We start from the raw sequence: 17887 nt of genomic DNA, 5'->3' as shown, positions 1-17887 counted from the left end.
AGTTATCTTCGCAATATTCTTTCTCATATTTATTAAAATTTTATTAATAATTATTAATATTATATTAATTTTTATTATATTGTTTTTCTTGTTATTCTTATTTATTATTCCATAATAAACTTATAGTACTGTTTCCTCCTTTATTTTGATTTTTGTTATACATTTAAAATTTTATATTAGTTTATTTACCTGGTTATTAGTTAACTCTTACATTTTAAGGTTTTTTCGATTAAAAGTTGGTGTAATGTGCAACATTAAGATTTCCACTCATTTTTATTTTATTTAAATTATTTTTATATTAATAATTAAACAAAAATATAAAAAAATATATTTTTAAAAAAAATTTATTCAATATTTATTTTTTCGTTAAAAATAATTATTATTTTAAAATAATCAACATAGTATAAAAATATTAATTATATACATAAAATATTAATCAAATAAAAAATAATTTATCTTTATAATATTTTTGATGTAGCAAAAAAAATTTTAAAGTAACGAGGATATATATTTAGAATTAAAAGTTATTGCATATAGAAAAAATCTCCAAAAGCAATAATAATTTCAAGAAGAAGTATAAAATTAATAAATTAATTTCGAAAAAGAAAAGTAAAAATTGTTTGAAGATTTTAAATAATAAATTAAAAATTCTTTTTCTAAATCATTATATATTAGTATTCCTATAGGATTATTGAATATACCTATTTTCAAGTCTATTTTTATATTTCCTTTTTCTATTTTAAGTGGTTTTTGTTTATAAACAGCTTATAACAAATATAAATGAAAAGAAACATTAAAAATAATAGTAATAATAATATAAGAAAAAAAGAAAATAAATATATAATATAATGAAAAAAAATATATATATATATGTCAAATATATTAAGGTATAATTTAATATTTAATTTATATATATTTTATATATAATGTATATAAAATTATATTTTATTTTTAATTATATTAAAAAAATATGTTTATTAATGAATATATATATTTTTATTAATAAGATATATAAAAAGAAATTAGAAATTAGTAAAAAAAAAATTAAAATTATATAACTATATTTTAAATTATATAAATAATATAAAAATTATTATGATAAAAAATAAAAATTAATAATAAATAGAAAAAAATTATAATGATGAAATTTTTAAATAATTTGAGTTTATATATTTATCAAAAACAAATTCAATAAAATAAAAATATACAAATGAAAATTGTAAAAATTATAATAATACAATGATTATTATTATTATTTTAGAATAAAAAATATATGTATAAATATATAAAATTAAATATTAATTATATGCGTATAATATTACAATAATATAAATTCGTATATATATGTAATTATACAAATATTATTGTTTATAGATATATATATATAATTATATGTATATAAAAATAAATATATATATATATATTTATATATAAATAATAATATATATATATATTTTTATAAATATATTTTAATTATTGTCTATAGATTAATTTATTTTTTAAATATAAAAATTAATTTAATTTTATTTTTTTATATATATTGTTATTTATTATTTTAATCATACCTTAATTACTTATTTTTTTTATAGAAAATTTTATAATTATTTATATATTATAATATTAATTTTTTTTTCTTTATTTATTAAATATTATATTAATAATTAATGCTTATAAAATCAAAATTTAAATTTTAAATTTAATTTATAGTTTATTTCAAAAATGGAACAACCTTTGGTATAATATATTCATAAAACTAAACATTTAATTGATGCTGTAGAAGATTCTTTTTTTGATGATTATTAAAAAAATGTATTAGTTTCTAACTTATATCTATAGAAAAATCCATCATATAGGATAATTTATAAAGGCAATCTCTATACAAGATTTTAAGGATAATGTCTTAAAGAAGTTTATGCTATATTATTTGATGATAGGTTAGAATTTTATAATGTAGATTTATTATCAATATTTTAATAAATTTTATATATATTATTGAATTTGATCTTATATATATATATTATTTATTAGGATGAAAATTAAATGCAATTTATATAATCAAAAAGTATCTTTTTATTATAAGATATTATATTAGATTTGCGTAAACTAGAGCAAGAAGATTATGAAAATTTAAGTTCTCAAGAGAAATATTTTTTATTATTTTTGTTTTAAAAAAGAAGATTTTTTTATTTGCATAAAATTAAAATGAATATTCTAAATGGGTTCAAAATCTTAGAAAAACTTGTATTTTAATAAACTATTTAGATTATTATGAAAGTTCTATAATATAATAAGAAGCAAACTTAAAATAAAATCATTATTTTTAACTACAAATTACCTAAAGAAAAAGTGATTAGGAAAAAGTTATCTTATAGGTTTATGATAAGTTATAAATAAAAAACTCATAAAAAGAATTATAAATAAAAGTAAGAAAAAAAAAATATATATATATAGATATATATATATAAATATATATATATTTATATATATCAATATATATTTATATTTATATTAATTTATATATATATTTATATATATGTATATTTTAATTTTAATTTTTTTTATAAATTATTTTATAATATTTATTAATTTTTTTTTTTTTTTTTTAATTAAAGAAATCTATAAAAAATAAAATAAATATGTTAAAAAAAATAAACTTTCCAAACATATGTAAATTAAAAGAAGTTTACGAATAAAATTAGTCAATATATTTAGTATATAAGTATTTCGAAAAAGAGAACTTAAAAGATTTACTTAAATAATAAATTTATTTTTCTGAAAGCTTTGTATCAAAAATAGCATATTAATTATTAAGAGCATTAAAATATTTGCATGATATTAATATCATTTAAAATGGAATATCTTTAAAAAATATACATTTCTAAAAATAAAATAATGAATTTAATATTATAATATTTAATTTTACCTTATCTATTTATAATAATTCAATTTAAAATTTTGATTATGATTCTATTTCACCTGACTCTCCTAGAATTTAAGCTCCTGAAATAAAAAGAAAGGAAAATTTAACCTAAAAGTTTGATATTTTCTGTTGTGGTTTATTGATTTATTAAATGTAAATATACATTATATAAATTTGAATTATTATTATTTTAAAAATTTTCTTGAAAAAAGTATATTTATTATTTTATGTAAGGTTATGTGGAAAAAAACTAATCAATGAATAAGATTATTAAATAAATAATTAATAAAATTATTTATAAGAAATTATAGATAAATAAGAAATTTTAAGCAAAGAAGCTAAAAACTTGATTAAAAAAATGGTTGAATTCGATATTGATAAAAGATTATAATGCCGTGAATGTTTAAAAGATACTTTTTTTATAAAAAATAATTAAAATATATAAAATTAAAGTGAAGCTCCTTGTATTTAATAATATCAAGGTATTAAGCATAATAAAGGAATCGGTAAAAAAAAATATATTTTTACATATTTTATTTGTTTTATTTTTAGTTATAAATATTAATTAAAAATGCATTAATACACCTAAAAAAATTGTAAATGAAATGCAAAAGACACAAACAAAAATATAAAGTTCTTATATTTCTAATCTTTTGCCTTGTCAAGCAAATAAGAAAGGTTAATTTAATATTATTTAAGTAAATTCCCCAAAGGAAACTCTTTAAATTAATGAATAGTTTTCACAAAATAATAATCATAGTTCAATTAAAAAATCAATATTTTAAAATTTAAATAAAAACTAAGATCATATTAATAATACAATGAAAAATCTTAAGAAATTAATTTGATATTTTTTAAGTTTAAATAAAAATAATAATATATGTAAATAATAAAAATATAATTATATCTTTGTTTATATAAATAAAAGATAATAAAAAAATCTTTATTAAAAAAATTATTTTATGCTTTTTGAAAAAAATAAAATAAAAAAATTTATTCTTTCATTTTAGTTTTTTTTAAAAAAATAAAATAAAATAAAATACTATTTAATTAAAAAACATAAAACAAAAATATTTTATATATTTAAAACCTATTATTTTATTTTTTATTTGGCTTATCTCAATTTCGATTTTATTTTATATTTTTGATTTGTACTAATTTTTCAGTCTTAATATTATTTATCTAATTTTAAAGTACTTTATTAGATTTAAATATATTAAATTATTTAGGATATTTATTTTTTTAGGAATTTTAACATTTTTTTCTTTAAATTATAAGTTTTTTTTCTTTTGTTTCTAAACAATAAAATTCTAAATAATTTAATTATTATATTCTTCATTATTCGTAAAATTATTTTATTACTATTAATTTTCTGTTTATTTTTATTATAATTCATCTAAAAAAACTTGGAAGTTAGATTTTCATTATTTCTTTTATTATATAATGAAATTATATTTACTCAAATTAAATATTTCTGCTTTTTATGATCTTAAATAAATATAATTTTTTTTTTTTAATTATAATTTTATATTTTTTTTATAAAATCTTCTTGAATTTAGTAAATTTAAAGTTATTAATTCATTTATTTATTCTTCATTTATTAGTATAATAATTACTCTTAAAAAGGTATTTTTAGTTTGTTTCTTTATGATTTTAATTAATTATTTCTATTCTAATTTTTAAGATAATTTTATTAATAGTTATTCTAATTGTTAGATATAAAATAAATTTTATTTTTTTAATTTTCTTATATTAAAATAATTATTTTTTATTATAATTATTTTATTCGTAGCTGTGTTTATGATTATATAAATATTTAATATAAAATACTTTCTTTTTTTTTATTATTTTAAAGAGAAACTCTAAATTATTCTGTTTAACTTTTTCTCTATAATTTAAGGCTATATAAATATATTTTTATAAAAATTGTATTTTTTGGCGATGGTTTAATAATTTAAATTATTATTTTTTTTAATGAAAAAGTAAAATAAACACTCCTTCTAATATATAATAAATCTTTATTGTTTGTTAAATTAAAACAATAAATATATAATCAAAATACGAAATTTTTTTTAATAAAAAATTAATTATTTATATAAACTATATTAAAAAAATATATATATATATATTTATTTTTTTAATTTTTTCTCAATTATTTTATTTTTTTAAAATAGCATCTAAAAGCATTTTAGAATAATTTTCTATCAATTCTTTATCTAAATAAAAAAATATTTATTATATAGAGATGAAAAAAAAAGTATATATAAATTTTTTACTTTGATCATTTTCTGTAATATCTAAATTGGATATATTATGAATTGTTGATTAATTAATTTTGAAATTTATATTATTTAAATATGCCTTACATTTATTATATTTTAAAATAATTTTTTCATATATTTTTCTTTTAATGACATTTTATTCGAATTCTAAATCATCTTGTAATATGTTTTCGATTTTATCGAATTATTAAAATATTATATTGAAAGATTCATTTATATTGTTTTAAAGTTTTTAGTAGTTTTAACTATTTATTACTTGGGATAAATCATCGAAACATTAATCATTTTAAATGCTTTTATTATCTTAATTAGTACTTCCTTTTGAAGCTAAACTTTAATTTTTTTAGTTTATTTATTATTTACTTTTTTAAAAAATATTCTCATTTTACTATATGCTTTCTTATATTAGTATTTATGGTAATTAATTTTATTTATCATTGTTATTGGGATTCTAAAATGTAAATCTATTTACAAGATCTTAATTAATATTATTATTAATATTTAATTAATTTTTGTTATTATCAATCTAATCATTACTATTATTAAAATCATTACTTTTACTTTTATTATTATTGTTCTTTATTTAATTATCTAATTATTTATCTTTATTTTTAATACCACAATTAATTAAATTTTAATCATTTTTTTTACTTTGTTTTTGATCTCTAATTGTTGAAGATTTTTAGTCTTTAGCTTCACTTTAAATAATGTCTTAAATATAAAAAAGTATTTTTTTTAATAAATACATACTATATAATATTTATACCTATTTTTTTACTTAATTCATTTTAATTTTATAATTTTAAACTATGATAATTATTTTATTTCTCTTAATTTATATCAATATTTTCATCTTAATCATTTTAAATTAAATTTATATCTGAGATTTAAGTAACAGTCTTATTTTATTAAACTTCTTCTTATTTGAATTATTCGTCTTCAAGCTCATCAAAAATAAGTTAATTATCTTCAATGTTTTCAAATAATTCCTTATTAGTAATATTTTAACTAGTAAAAAGATCCAAATCATATTTTTAATTAAAGCATTCAATATTATTCATTACTGTATTTAGTTATTTTTAAATGCTATTTTTATCAAATATTCCTTCCAAATTATAATTTTTAAGTTTGCCTAAATTTTATAACTTAAAAGAGTCCTACTAACAAGAATCTTCAATTTATTTACTTTTTTCTTCAGCAATAATATCAATATTAAGATTTTTTTGATTTTTATTTTTATTTTGTTAAACTTCAATCGTAAGTCTATCATTAATAGAGTCCAAAATATAAGAAGGAGTTTAGTTTTTATTTAATTCGACTCTTTAATTTATACTATCAACATCATTTTCTTCTTCGTCTTTTATAAAATTATTAAATTTCATTTCTTTATTATTTGTTTCATTCTAGCTTTTCGTCTAGGCCCATTTAGGTAGGTTAGTGTTTTTTACTAAGTCTGTCAAATTTACATTCCTTATAGCACTTTCTTCTTCTGTTTCTGGTTGTTTTACCAAATAAGCTTTTAATTCTTCTTCTATCCATAAAGAACCTAAAATAGAAGTTGTTGCATTTCCTTACTTATTTGTAGATTCTTATTAATTTATTTCATTTACAAAATCTTTTAGACGCTTACGTATTACACCTAATTATTTTATTTTCCTTTATATGTTATTTCTTAAATCTTACGTTAATTTCCAAATATAAATTATTCCTAAATTCGAAACTGTTATTAAATGAGTATTATTTATATTAAAGGCCATTGAAGTTATTTAATCTCCACATTATATTCTTGCTACTTAATTCATATTACTACAATCTCTTATTCTTATAATATTATCTTAACCAAGTATAGCAATGTATGATTCTATTTTTTATTTTATTTTTAATATATTTTTTTTTTCTATAAGTAATATTTACATGATTCATCTGTTAATAATTATACATTGGGAACATCTTCATCCTTAAAATCAAAAGATTTTATTAATTCTGCTTTATCTACATCATAATAATTTATTTTATTTTCTAAAGCCACATAAAATTATTAGAAATGAGAATTAGAGTCAATGCATTTAAAGTTCTCTCCGCTAATTTAGTTAATTATTATAAATTATATATTTTAGAATTTTCTGAAAAATATATTTTAGGAAGTCAAATAGATTAAATATATATTTTCATTGATTAAAAAGAATTTTACATTTATTACGTTTTCTTCATCAATTTACTCAATTACTTCTTCCTTTTTTTAACAAAAAAATAAAATAAAAATAAATAGATAATATTTTATTTATAAATAAAAAACTTTAATAAAATCATAAATAATAATATAATCTTCACTAGCTGTACATAAGAAGTTATAATTTTAGAATTATATAATATCAATACAAAAAATTTTAGAATTATGTAACTAAAGAATTTTGTAAGTTTAAAAGTTTTCAAATTTAACAAATTAGGCTTGTCCTTTTTCATTACACAAAATAATTTCTTAATCAGTACTTTTAGAACAAACAATGTTTTTTTGTGAATTTTATATTTGGGATATTTTATTAATTTTGTAAGTAGTATAATCATCCGTAAAATATAAAATTTTAGATAAATGTTTAGAATAAGCATTTTTTCTAATTCCAAAAGTTTATTAAATATCAAAAATCGAAGACTAAGTTTCATCACTAATCAAATGCCAAACTCTAACAGTACTATCTTGTGAAATAGTTTAATAAAAGGTTACTTCTTAGCTAGAAATTTAATTAAGAATGGAAACTTAATTAATACTTTAGGAATGGTTCAAAAAAGATCTTTTGACATTAACTTTATCCATTTATTTAAGTTCCCAAATAAAAACAGTTAAATCACTATAAATAGAACACATAAAATAATTTAATTTCGAGCATTAAATAGCAATACAATCCGCATATTATTTTGGATCGGAAATATTCTTTATTTTATTAGCTCCTTTTTCCACATTATAATTTAATAAACCAGGAGGTTTTGGTAAAGTAGTTATATGATCAAGTGTTATCGTTTAAAAAATACGAATTAAACCATCAGAACATGAACATATTATATAATCCTTTTTTATTATTTATAAAAAATATTAATGTTAATTTATATTTTTTTTTTTTAACTATATTAGGTTAGTCAAGTAATAAAGTAATAGAAAAAATTGAACTGACTTTTAAATCCATCCATTTTTCCAAAATTCTATTTTCATCGAAAATACATAATTATCCAACAGTAGTAACAACATATAATTATTTATTATTTTTATCAAATACGCAATCTATGAATGTTTTATCGCTAAATTTTTAACCTAAAGATGCACTTTTTCCTTCTAAAATATATGCATCTTCTTTTTCTTATACTTTTGATTTTATTATTTCTCCGTTTTCCTAAAAAGGCCAAAACTTTAAGTATTTTTCTCCACAAGTTACTATTTGGGCACCATCATGTGAAAAACATAACGAATAAGGTATTTTTGATAATTTATTTAAAGTTATTCTTTACTTTTTCTACCAATCCCACACAAAAAAACCATTGTCTTCACTTTCACCTATTGATACTAAATATTTATTTGTATTTGGAGAAAATTGTAAAAATTTTATCCCTTATTTATGTCCTAATAATTAAAATATTGGCTTATCAGAACCAATCTTTTTTTATATTATTTAACTTATTTATATTTTTTTTTTTTTTTTACTGTTAAATCATATATTATTATTTCAGGAGCTTTATAAAAAGCTTCACCTACTGCTAAATATTTTCCACAAGAGGAAAAACATAAACATGAAATATTTCGTCTATTAGGTGTAAAAATATATTTTATTTATTAATTTTTATTTATATTGTAAACAACTATTGTACTAGATACTATATAAAAAAGCTCACTTGTTAATGGATTAAATTTAAAACTATACTTATTTTTGATTGATAAACCTAATATATTTTATAATTCAAAGCTTTAGTATTTCACCACTTATTAATTTTTTTTTTTTAATCTTGCTTCTTATAATGCAGATATTTAATAATTACTATCCATTATTGTCTTGTTATATATATATTTATGATTATTTATGTTTTGCTTTGCTTTGATTTGATTTGATTTTTATTATAAATTTTAAAAATATTTCTTATACAGAAAACAAACAAACAAAAAAATTTTTGGAAATAATTAAAATATAGATTATAATTAAATTCCCTAATTGATAAATAATATCTTTAAATAATTATTAACATTTTATTATATATAATTAAATATGATATATAATTATATAAAAAAAAATTATATATATATTTTAATCATATTAAAAATTATAATAATTAAATATGTTTGTAAAATAAAAATTTTTATTATTATTAAATATATTAAATTATTCTTATATATACTAATTAAATATAATATTTAAATTTATAAATATAAATTTAAATTTATATTAATGAAACTATTTAATATAAAATCTATTAGTTTTTATTTTAAAAATAGATATATCAAAATATTAAAAAATTTGAAGATAATAATTTTAATATACAAAGATTATTTATTATATATATATATAATATAAATAAATTTAAATTAATTATATATATATAGACATTTTTATTTAATATGTTTGTAAAATATAAATATATATTAATACATATATAGAAAAAAAAAAAAATTGAAATATTTTGATATCCTATTCATAATCATATATTTGAAATAACTTTTATAAAATCTTTTTTGACAATTTTTAATTTTTTATATATAAATTTACAAATTAACTCAATTTTATAAATTTATATTTATATTTTCAAAATTAATATTGTCTTATTTTTGTTCATCATAATTTTCTTCAAAATTATCTCCATTAATATGATTTTCAATCGTTTAAACAATACTTTTATATTTTAAATTAGATTTAATATTATAAGTTTATAGCATATGTCCAGATATTTTTTAATAAAAATCCTAATAGGGTTTATAATTAAAAACATTATTTTTTGCTCTAAAAAACAACTTAGAAAAAATCCATGGGCTAAAAAAAATTCTATTCAATAAATCTAAGCCAAGTATAATAAAAAGAATAATAAATAAATAAATCAACTTAAATGCTCTATTTTTAATATTATTTTCTTGATCTTCCAATTAATATTCTTTATTTAGATTCAAGTCTTCTATATTTTAAGGAAATATTTAGGGCTAACTATACATGTAAATTCCAATACATAAATGGAAAAAAAGAGCAAAAGGAACTATATTAAATACACTTCTACTTAAACTTTTATCATAAATAGGAGGATATTTACAAATTCTCAAAATTGTGTATTTACAAAACCAATATTATACTAAAAGATTTAAACCACCTATTAATAATAAAATAGGCATACCTGAAGAGTAAAACAAACATGTAAATATTATATTTAAAGATTGTGCATAATATAATATTATATAAAAATTTTGGTCTATTATTTTCTCATTTGCTTCTTTTTGACTACTTTTTATCGTTACGAAATAGACTTTAAGAGTATTTAAACATTTAAATATAGGCAATAAAAGTATATTTTTGATAATTGATACTATTAAGGAAATTAAAACTGTACATATTATTTTAAAACCAACCAAATCATACCATTTTCTATCAAAATCTATTGAGAACTAATCTTTTTTATCTTCTTATACTTATTTTAAAGGAGGTATAAAATATGATACATATATACTAGGTATAATACCAAAAATATTGGCTTAAGACTTTATTATAAAAAATTAATATTTTTTAAAAATAAATAAATATTAACTAATAAAGGTATAATAGAAGTATTAATAAAGAAAGAAAGAAATATTTTTATTAAAGTTAAAGTAGTTTCTTTAGTTACTGTTTTATATTTATTGAATTTAACTAATTTAATAATAATTATTTAATTTACAAGGTTAATTACCCAAATAATAATTCCCATAATGATATTTAAAGCTTAAACAGTGTAATATTATACAAGAATATCATAGCACATTTCTTTTATTTGATTATTTTCCATTATATTTGAGTAACTATAATTCTAACATTAACATTCTTTGGTCATATTTAAAATTTATTTACAATTATATTTTTTTTATGGTTAAGCTATATTTGCAATTAAAATAATTCCAAAAGTGCAAAACATTAATAATATTGAAGTTAATGTACTAATAAAATTTCTACCTAATTAATTTGCTTTTTTTTTTATATAATTTTTTTGTTTAAAAATAAAAATAAAAATTACTTTTTGAAACTTCTATATTTTCCCAGAGTATATTTGAAGGTTCATCTGGTTTAAAATTTATCTTAAGAGGATATTATCCAAATAATTTGAAATTATCTGAATAATTATTACAAAAATAGAAATTCCATTGCTTTTTATATTCATTTTTTAACATTTATTTCTAAGAATGTTTGTCAATTATAAGAAATGCTTTTTTTGATTAAAACATTTATTTTTTATTAGTAATTAAAGAATATTTATTTTATAATTCAGTTTTTATTTTTTGCTGTTTTTCTATTAATTTATTTAATTTTTAGCTTTCTTTCTCATTCTTTTATTTTAATTTTTACTTTTTGGCTTTTATCTTATCATATATTAATTATTTCTATTTATATAAAGTTAAAAAAGAAAAGTATTTTCTAACTAAATAGCATTCAAATACATCAACATTAAGGTTTTTTTAAAAATGTTCATGAATAATATATTCTTAGTTTATAAATTTAGGAAAACCAGTGATTTCAATAGCATAATCAGAAGGTTAGGCATGCTTTCTTTTACTATAAATTTATTTTCTTTTAAATCTTAAAAAGTAAATAAAGAAAAAAAAGAAAAAGCAATTAATAATATCTGGTATGGCTGCCCAAAGTAATCTAATGTGCTTTTTTAATAAAAAATAAATATTTTTTTTATATTTTTTTACAGATTCCTATACATAAATATTTGCTTATTACTTATTTATTTAAATTATTTACTATTTCTCTTATTCAGTAGATTATTCGGGTATATTTTCTAATATTAAAAAAGGCTGATTTGATAAAGAGAATTTTGAAAATATACTAATTTCAAAATAAGGATCATTATCACTTTAATTAAAAATTTTTACTAAAGAAGGAATTGAAATAATTGACATTACAAAAAACGCTATTATTGAATATTTTAAAAATTCAAAGAAAAGCCTTAATTCTATTCCATATTATTCAAATTCAGAAATATTACAATTCAAACTATATTATTTATTTTCTAATTTATTTACTACCATGTATTTGTTTCTGTGATTTTTAGTAGTTTTCCAATCTGCTATTTATTTATTTTATTATTCTTCTTCTTATAAATCTTAATCTGCTTTATATACTATTTTTTAACTAGCTTAATTCATTTACATTAAATTATTGATTTTATATAAATATATTTAGTTTATAATTATTATAATTAAAGTTGAAAGAATTATATATATATTTTTAACTAAATAATATTATAAAAATATATATTTTTTTTTTATTACTTATACAATTTAAATTATATCATTTATATAATAATACATTTCTAATATTATATGAATTTAAAACAACTATTTTAATTTTAATAAATTATATAAATATTTTGTACATAGTAATAATAATTTTAAAAATTACTATAAAAATACAAATTCAAAAATTATATATATATAAATATATATATATATATATATATATATATAAAATGTTTATGAATATTTTTTATCGTAATAAAAAAATGAGAAATTATTATAAAATTTTTAAAAAAAGAAAAAATAATATATTTAATTAAAAAATATATTATAATAAAATTATTATTATATATTATTTATTAATAATTAAGCCTATATATTTATAAATAATATATATAATAAAATATATAAGAAAAAATCTAATAATATAATTAATATTTCAATATATAACACATATAAATATATTAACACTATAAATTATATTATTAATTTTCAATTCTTTTTTATTTTATTTTTATCCTGATTTATTCACAAAAATATTAAAAATAGTTTCATTATTATAAACAGGATATTTATCAGAGTTTTAATTAATTTAATATTTTTTTGCCTTTAATAATATTTTAATTACTCAAACTACTAACTATATACATAATAATTTTCTAATATAATTTTTTTAATTTATTGTATAAACTATCATTAATCAAATTACTTTATTTATTTTTACTTATATTTTTAAAAAATAATTCTATTTATTAATTATTTTTAAAGCTAAAATTTCATTGGTATGTTTTTATGCTTTTGTCTACTATTATTAATTCGATTTATTTCTAAAAACTATTAAAAATTTGCTATATTTCTTATTATCCAAAAAGAAAATTTAAAATTTATTGGAAATTTTTAATTTAATTAATGATAATTTTATATTATTATTATATATTAATTTTTTTATTTTATTTATTATTTTTAATTATATATAAAATACTCATTATATAAATTCTTAGATTTTTTTTTTATCTAAAACAATAAGAAATTTTTATGACATTTAATTTATATTAAAAACTAAATTTTAAAAGACTATTTATTTTTTAATATAATGATTTTCAGATTAGATATAAAATTAAATCTTATAGTTTTTAATAGAATTAGTTTTTTATATAATATTTTAAAAAATACTTAATTAATTTTAATAAATTTTTTTTTTCAATTTAAAACCTTTTATTCTATTATTCAAGAACTAAGCTTAATTGACACGAAAATTTCTCGAAGAAATATCATGAACTTCTGTATAAACTTTAGTGTTAAAAATATCATAATTAATATTATATAAAGTTTTAAGCATTCCTAAATAATTTTTATTTAGAAAGATTTTATATTTTTTAAGTGAATTTAAATATAGGTCTAGGGAAATAGATTTTGGAATATTCCTTTTATTTTTTTAGAGTTTCCTATTCCTTATCATAAATATTTTATTTTTTATCTTTTTTTATATTTAAAATTAAATATAAGTGTCTGCTTTAACACTTTCAAATTGGTTTTATTGTTAAATTAAGTTTATATATAACAAATTCTTATAAATACTTATATTTTTTTTTTGAATTATCGTCAATTATTTTATTATTTTACTATCTAAAATATAAAAATTCTACATTTTTTAAATGCTCACTTTATAAAATTATTTAAATTAAATATTTATCTCTTATATTAAAAACATTTTGTGTTTAATTTATTATTATATATATTTTATTTATTATTTACATTTCTTATAATTCTTCAATAAAGTATTTTCTAACATTTGAATGTTATTTTTGAATTTCATATTTTTTTCAAATTATTACAAATATACTTTTATTATGATTTAGTTTCATTTAAAAATATGTTTTTTGCATTATTAATATAATTTTAATTTAGTTACTATTTAATATAATAAAATTTATATTAACTAAAAAATACTTATATATTAATTTATATGAATTTTATATCAAATAATTTAATAATTTTATTATTTAACACAAGCACTAATATAAAAATATTTTATTTTAAATATGTAAAAACAAAAAAAACTTATAATAAAAGAAAAATATCTAAAATACATTTAAAAAAAAGTTCAAGAATTTTATAAAAAATCATAAATTAATTTTCTAATTTCATAATATTCTTTGCATCTAACACCTTCCAAATAAAAATATTAATTGGTTTTTTTGATAATTATTTTATCCTAATAATTTATACCACCCCAAGTAACTGTAAAGGTGAACCCTTATTTTTAAAGAAATTCAAGTAATTTTTCAATCGGATATTCTCCATAATATTCATGGTTAGTATTCTTATGATTATATTCTAAATCAAGGAATAAATTAACTTTATTTTCACTAACTTCATTATAATTCATAACTAGTGTCCCTTTAAATCTTTTACCCTAAGATTTATTATTCATTTAAATTCGATTTTCAATATTAAAAATATCCAAACTTTTATTATCAATTTGAATTTCGAAATTTTATTAATCAATTTAATTTTCTTAATTAATCTTTTTTAATTTAAATATAAATTATATTTATATATATAAATACATAAAAACAATGTTTAGGATTAATTAACATAATAATATTATTTATAGATTTTTAATCTGAGACACTAACTAAATTATAAACACTAATATTAGCATTAAAATTAAAATAATTAATAAATTTATATTAACTATAATCAACTTCTTCAATACTAGAAAATTATTAAGAAGCAATTTATTCTGGAGTTTTATAAGATTAAATAAACACAAGCTCTTTTTTCTTATATATTTTTTTAAAATAATCATATTGCTCGTGACTTAATTCTTCTCCATAATCACTTTACTTATATTTAATTTATTTTCTGAAAAACTTTACAAATTCTCCTTGTTAACAAAACAGTAATTATTCTTACTGACTATTGTTGTTATTTATATTCAAAATATCGATATCAAAATCATTTTTACGTTCTTCATTATCATTATAGTTTGTAGTAGAAGCTGTAGTTTTGGTATCAAAATTAGATTAATCTTCTTATATTTATTATTTCTCCTCTTATGTTAATTATTTGAATATTTATTGTGTTAAATTTTATACATTATATTTCTATAGTTTTACTTCTCCTTTATAATTATTTTATAACCAATATGATATTTCTTTTACCTCTTATTGAGGTTTTCCTTTTTTTTAAAAAAAAAATGATAATATTTATATTTTTTTTTATTATAAAACCTATTAATAACAGATTATTTTTGTCATTTTAAGAAAACTCTTTGGTTAAATAATTATACATTTAAGGCTAAAATAAACAATTGTAAGTTGTTAAAATAATTTTTGTACCTTTTATTGGTTTTTAATCAGCAAAAATATTTTATCGAACAATAAATTCTTCAACTTAAAGAGGATTACTTTCAGGATTATGAAGTATATCAGCTATTTCATTTTTCATAAATTCAATTTAATTACCAATTAGATCAAGATACTTTTTATAATTATGAAAGAAAGTAATTTTAACATACTAACTTTCATCAAATTCATTAATAATATCTTTACAATTTTTAATTTAAAAAGATTATCTTAAAATATATATATAAAATAAAAAAAAATATAAAAAAAAAAGCAATTACTTTTATTCATTCCATAATTGCCATAAAATTAATATAATTTCAATAACTCTTTCATTAGGATAAGAAGAAATAACAAGTATAGAATTATTTAGTATACAATTTTCAATGGAATTTAAAAGTGTATCTTTGAGATTTTAAAGATTTGCTTTATTAGAAATAACATATTATTATTAAGAGTTTTAAATAAGATGATCTTCAATAATTAAAACATCAATTCTAGATTTAATGATTTTTTTAATTTCCAAACCATCTAAATGACATTCATTTAAATGATTATATTATATCATATATAATACATTTATTAATTTTATGTTTATTTTCCATGCACAAGCCCCTAAACTATTTCCTATACCAATAGGGCTTATTATTAGGTCTTTTTATTTTATACGTACTACTTTTTTTTAGAAAAATTTTATATCTTAACATCTATCGAAAGTTGTATAGAATTTTTTAAATATTTATTCACTTTATTAGATTATATCTTAATTGTTAGAAAAATATGAGGCATTTAAAAATTAATTAAATGAATTTATTAATCCTAATTTTATTATTGGAGTTGTTGTGTATATTTATATACTCTTTCCTTATTATTAAATTTGCTAATTACTTAATATAAATGGAAGTGCTCCTGTAAATTCAGATCCAGAATGAGACAATAGTATTAAATCTATATTTTTTAATAAATGTATATTTTTCTAGTAATTTGTAAAATCCATTTTTTGATTTAATCCACAATCTAATAAAATATGTATATCTTAATCAAAAATTAATAATGTTGATGTAGCACCATCTATTTTATAATTATATATTGGAATGACTTCTATTTTCATATAATATATTTTAATTAATTTATAATATCTAAAATAAATTATATTTTTAAATATTTTTTTTTTTTTTAATAAGCTAAATTGAAAAATATAAATATATTAAAATATTATTTTTTTAATAAATAAAAATAGTATATATATAAAAAATCATTATAAAATAAATTCTTCTTTATTAATTCCAAATATAAATTTTATATTTTTAATCAAACCATATTTCAAGGTAAATATTTTTGTTTTAACAATTAAATTATAAATATTCTTTTTTTTTAAAAAAAAAAAAAAAAAAATGAAATAGTAACATATATAAAATTATAGAGATCCAATATTAGATATATAAAAAAAGAAATATTAGTTTGGAATAAATATAGCTTAATAATAAAATCGTATAAAAAATATAAAAGCAATAAATGATAAAAGTTGCTAATTAAAAGCTTTATATGATTAATCAAATAATTTATATATAATAGATTAAAGAAAAGATAGAGATTTAAAAGAACATTTAAATAAAAATAATTTTTAAATAAGTTTACGCAAATATAAATTATAAGATGAAATATCAAAATAAATATTACAAAAATAAAATGAAATTTTCTTTAGAAAAGGAATAGTATCTACTTAAATAAATATAAAAAAAGAATAAGGAGAATCAAAATAAGATTTATAAAAAATACCTTTAGTTAACACAAGAAAAATAATAAATAAATATACAAATAATAGATATTTAATTAGTAAAAGCTAAGACGATTTGAAAAATAACATATTTTTTACTTAGTT

General features: G+C 15.4%; 4 protein-coding genes across 4 annotated transcripts, besides 24 other annotated features; 1 reads left to right on the top strand and 3 right to left on the bottom strand. All coding sequences in view use genetic code 6, as the record gives it.

Moving 5' to 3' along the window:
- Positions 1–25: 25 nt before the first annotated feature.
- Positions 26–81: a microsatellite.
- Positions 29–81: a microsatellite.
- A 714-nt stretch (positions 82–795) lies between these two features.
- Positions 796–871: a microsatellite.
- Positions 796–872: a microsatellite.
- A 16-nt stretch (positions 873–888) lies between these two features.
- Positions 889–944: a microsatellite.
- Positions 889–951: a microsatellite.
- Positions 912–966: a microsatellite.
- Positions 967–968: 2 nt separating this feature from the next.
- Positions 969–1014: a microsatellite.
- Positions 1013–1053: a microsatellite.
- Positions 1054–1067: 14 nt separating this feature from the next.
- Positions 1068–1140: a microsatellite.
- Positions 1070–1137: a microsatellite.
- A 229-nt stretch (positions 1141–1369) lies between the features above and the next one.
- Positions 1370–1468: a microsatellite.
- Positions 1379–1465: a microsatellite.
- On the top strand, positions 1393–3063 carry IMG5_000830 (hypothetical protein; the record flags this gene model as incomplete). The annotated part of the gene is made up of 2 exons (XM_004040111.1): positions 1393–1950; positions 2029–3063. The coding sequence occupies 2 exons, from the start codon at positions 1393–1395 to the stop codon at positions 3061–3063; spliced, it is 1593 nt and encodes a 530-aa protein (XP_004040159.1).
- Positions 2438–2541: a microsatellite.
- Positions 2438–2543: a microsatellite.
- Positions 3064–4167: 1104 nt separating the features above from the next.
- Positions 4168–4210: a microsatellite.
- A 2404-nt stretch (positions 4211–6614) lies between these two features.
- IMG5_000820 (hypothetical protein) lies at positions 6615–8904 on the bottom strand (the record flags this gene model as incomplete). The annotated part of the gene is made up of 5 exons (XM_004040110.1): positions 6615–6987; positions 7151–7435; positions 7499–7814; positions 7854–8831; positions 8867–8904. 5 exons carry the CDS (start codon positions 8902–8904, stop codon positions 6805–6807), a joined length of 1800 nt encoding a protein of 599 aa, XP_004040158.1. The 3' UTR covers positions 6615–6804.
- A 679-nt stretch (positions 8905–9583) lies between these two features.
- Positions 9584–9626: a microsatellite.
- Positions 9627–9955: 329 nt separating this feature from the next.
- On the bottom strand, positions 9956–12497 carry IMG5_000810 (hypothetical protein; the record flags this gene model as incomplete). The annotated part of the gene is made up of 3 exons (XM_004040109.1): positions 11431–12497; positions 10969–11369; positions 9956–10921 (listed from the first exon to the last, which is right to left on the bottom strand). Exons 1-3 carry the CDS (start codon positions 12446–12448, stop codon positions 9956–9958), a joined length of 2385 nt encoding a protein of 794 aa, XP_004040157.1. The 5' UTR covers positions 12449–12497.
- Positions 11683–11757: a microsatellite.
- Positions 12498–12844: 347 nt separating the features above from the next.
- Positions 12845–12886: a microsatellite.
- A 69-nt stretch (positions 12887–12955) lies between these two features.
- Positions 12956–12995: a microsatellite.
- Positions 12996–13096: 101 nt separating this feature from the next.
- Positions 13097–13140: a microsatellite.
- Positions 13141–13571: 431 nt separating this feature from the next.
- Positions 13572–13624: a microsatellite.
- Positions 13577–13630: a microsatellite.
- A 975-nt stretch (positions 13631–14605) lies between these two features.
- Positions 14606–14659: a microsatellite.
- A 1534-nt stretch (positions 14660–16193) lies between these two features.
- IMG5_000800 (hypothetical protein) lies at positions 16194–17116 on the bottom strand (the record flags this gene model as incomplete). Its single annotated transcript, XM_004040108.1, has 2 exons — positions 16194–16206; positions 16287–17116. The coding sequence occupies 2 exons, from the start codon at positions 17114–17116 to the stop codon at positions 16194–16196; spliced, it is 843 nt and encodes a 280-aa protein (XP_004040156.1).
- Positions 17117–17887: the final 771 nt, after the last annotated feature.

Source organism: Ichthyophthirius multifiliis (assembly GCF_000220395.1).
Source record: "Ichthyophthirius multifiliis unplaced genomic scaffold scaff_1120509249393, whole genome shotgun sequence".
Lineage (NCBI taxonomy): Eukaryota > Ciliophora > Oligohymenophorea > Hymenostomatida > Ichthyophthirius > Ichthyophthirius multifiliis.
Note: the sequence above shows the minus strand (reverse complement) of the source record. Positions and strands in the feature narration are given on the sequence as shown.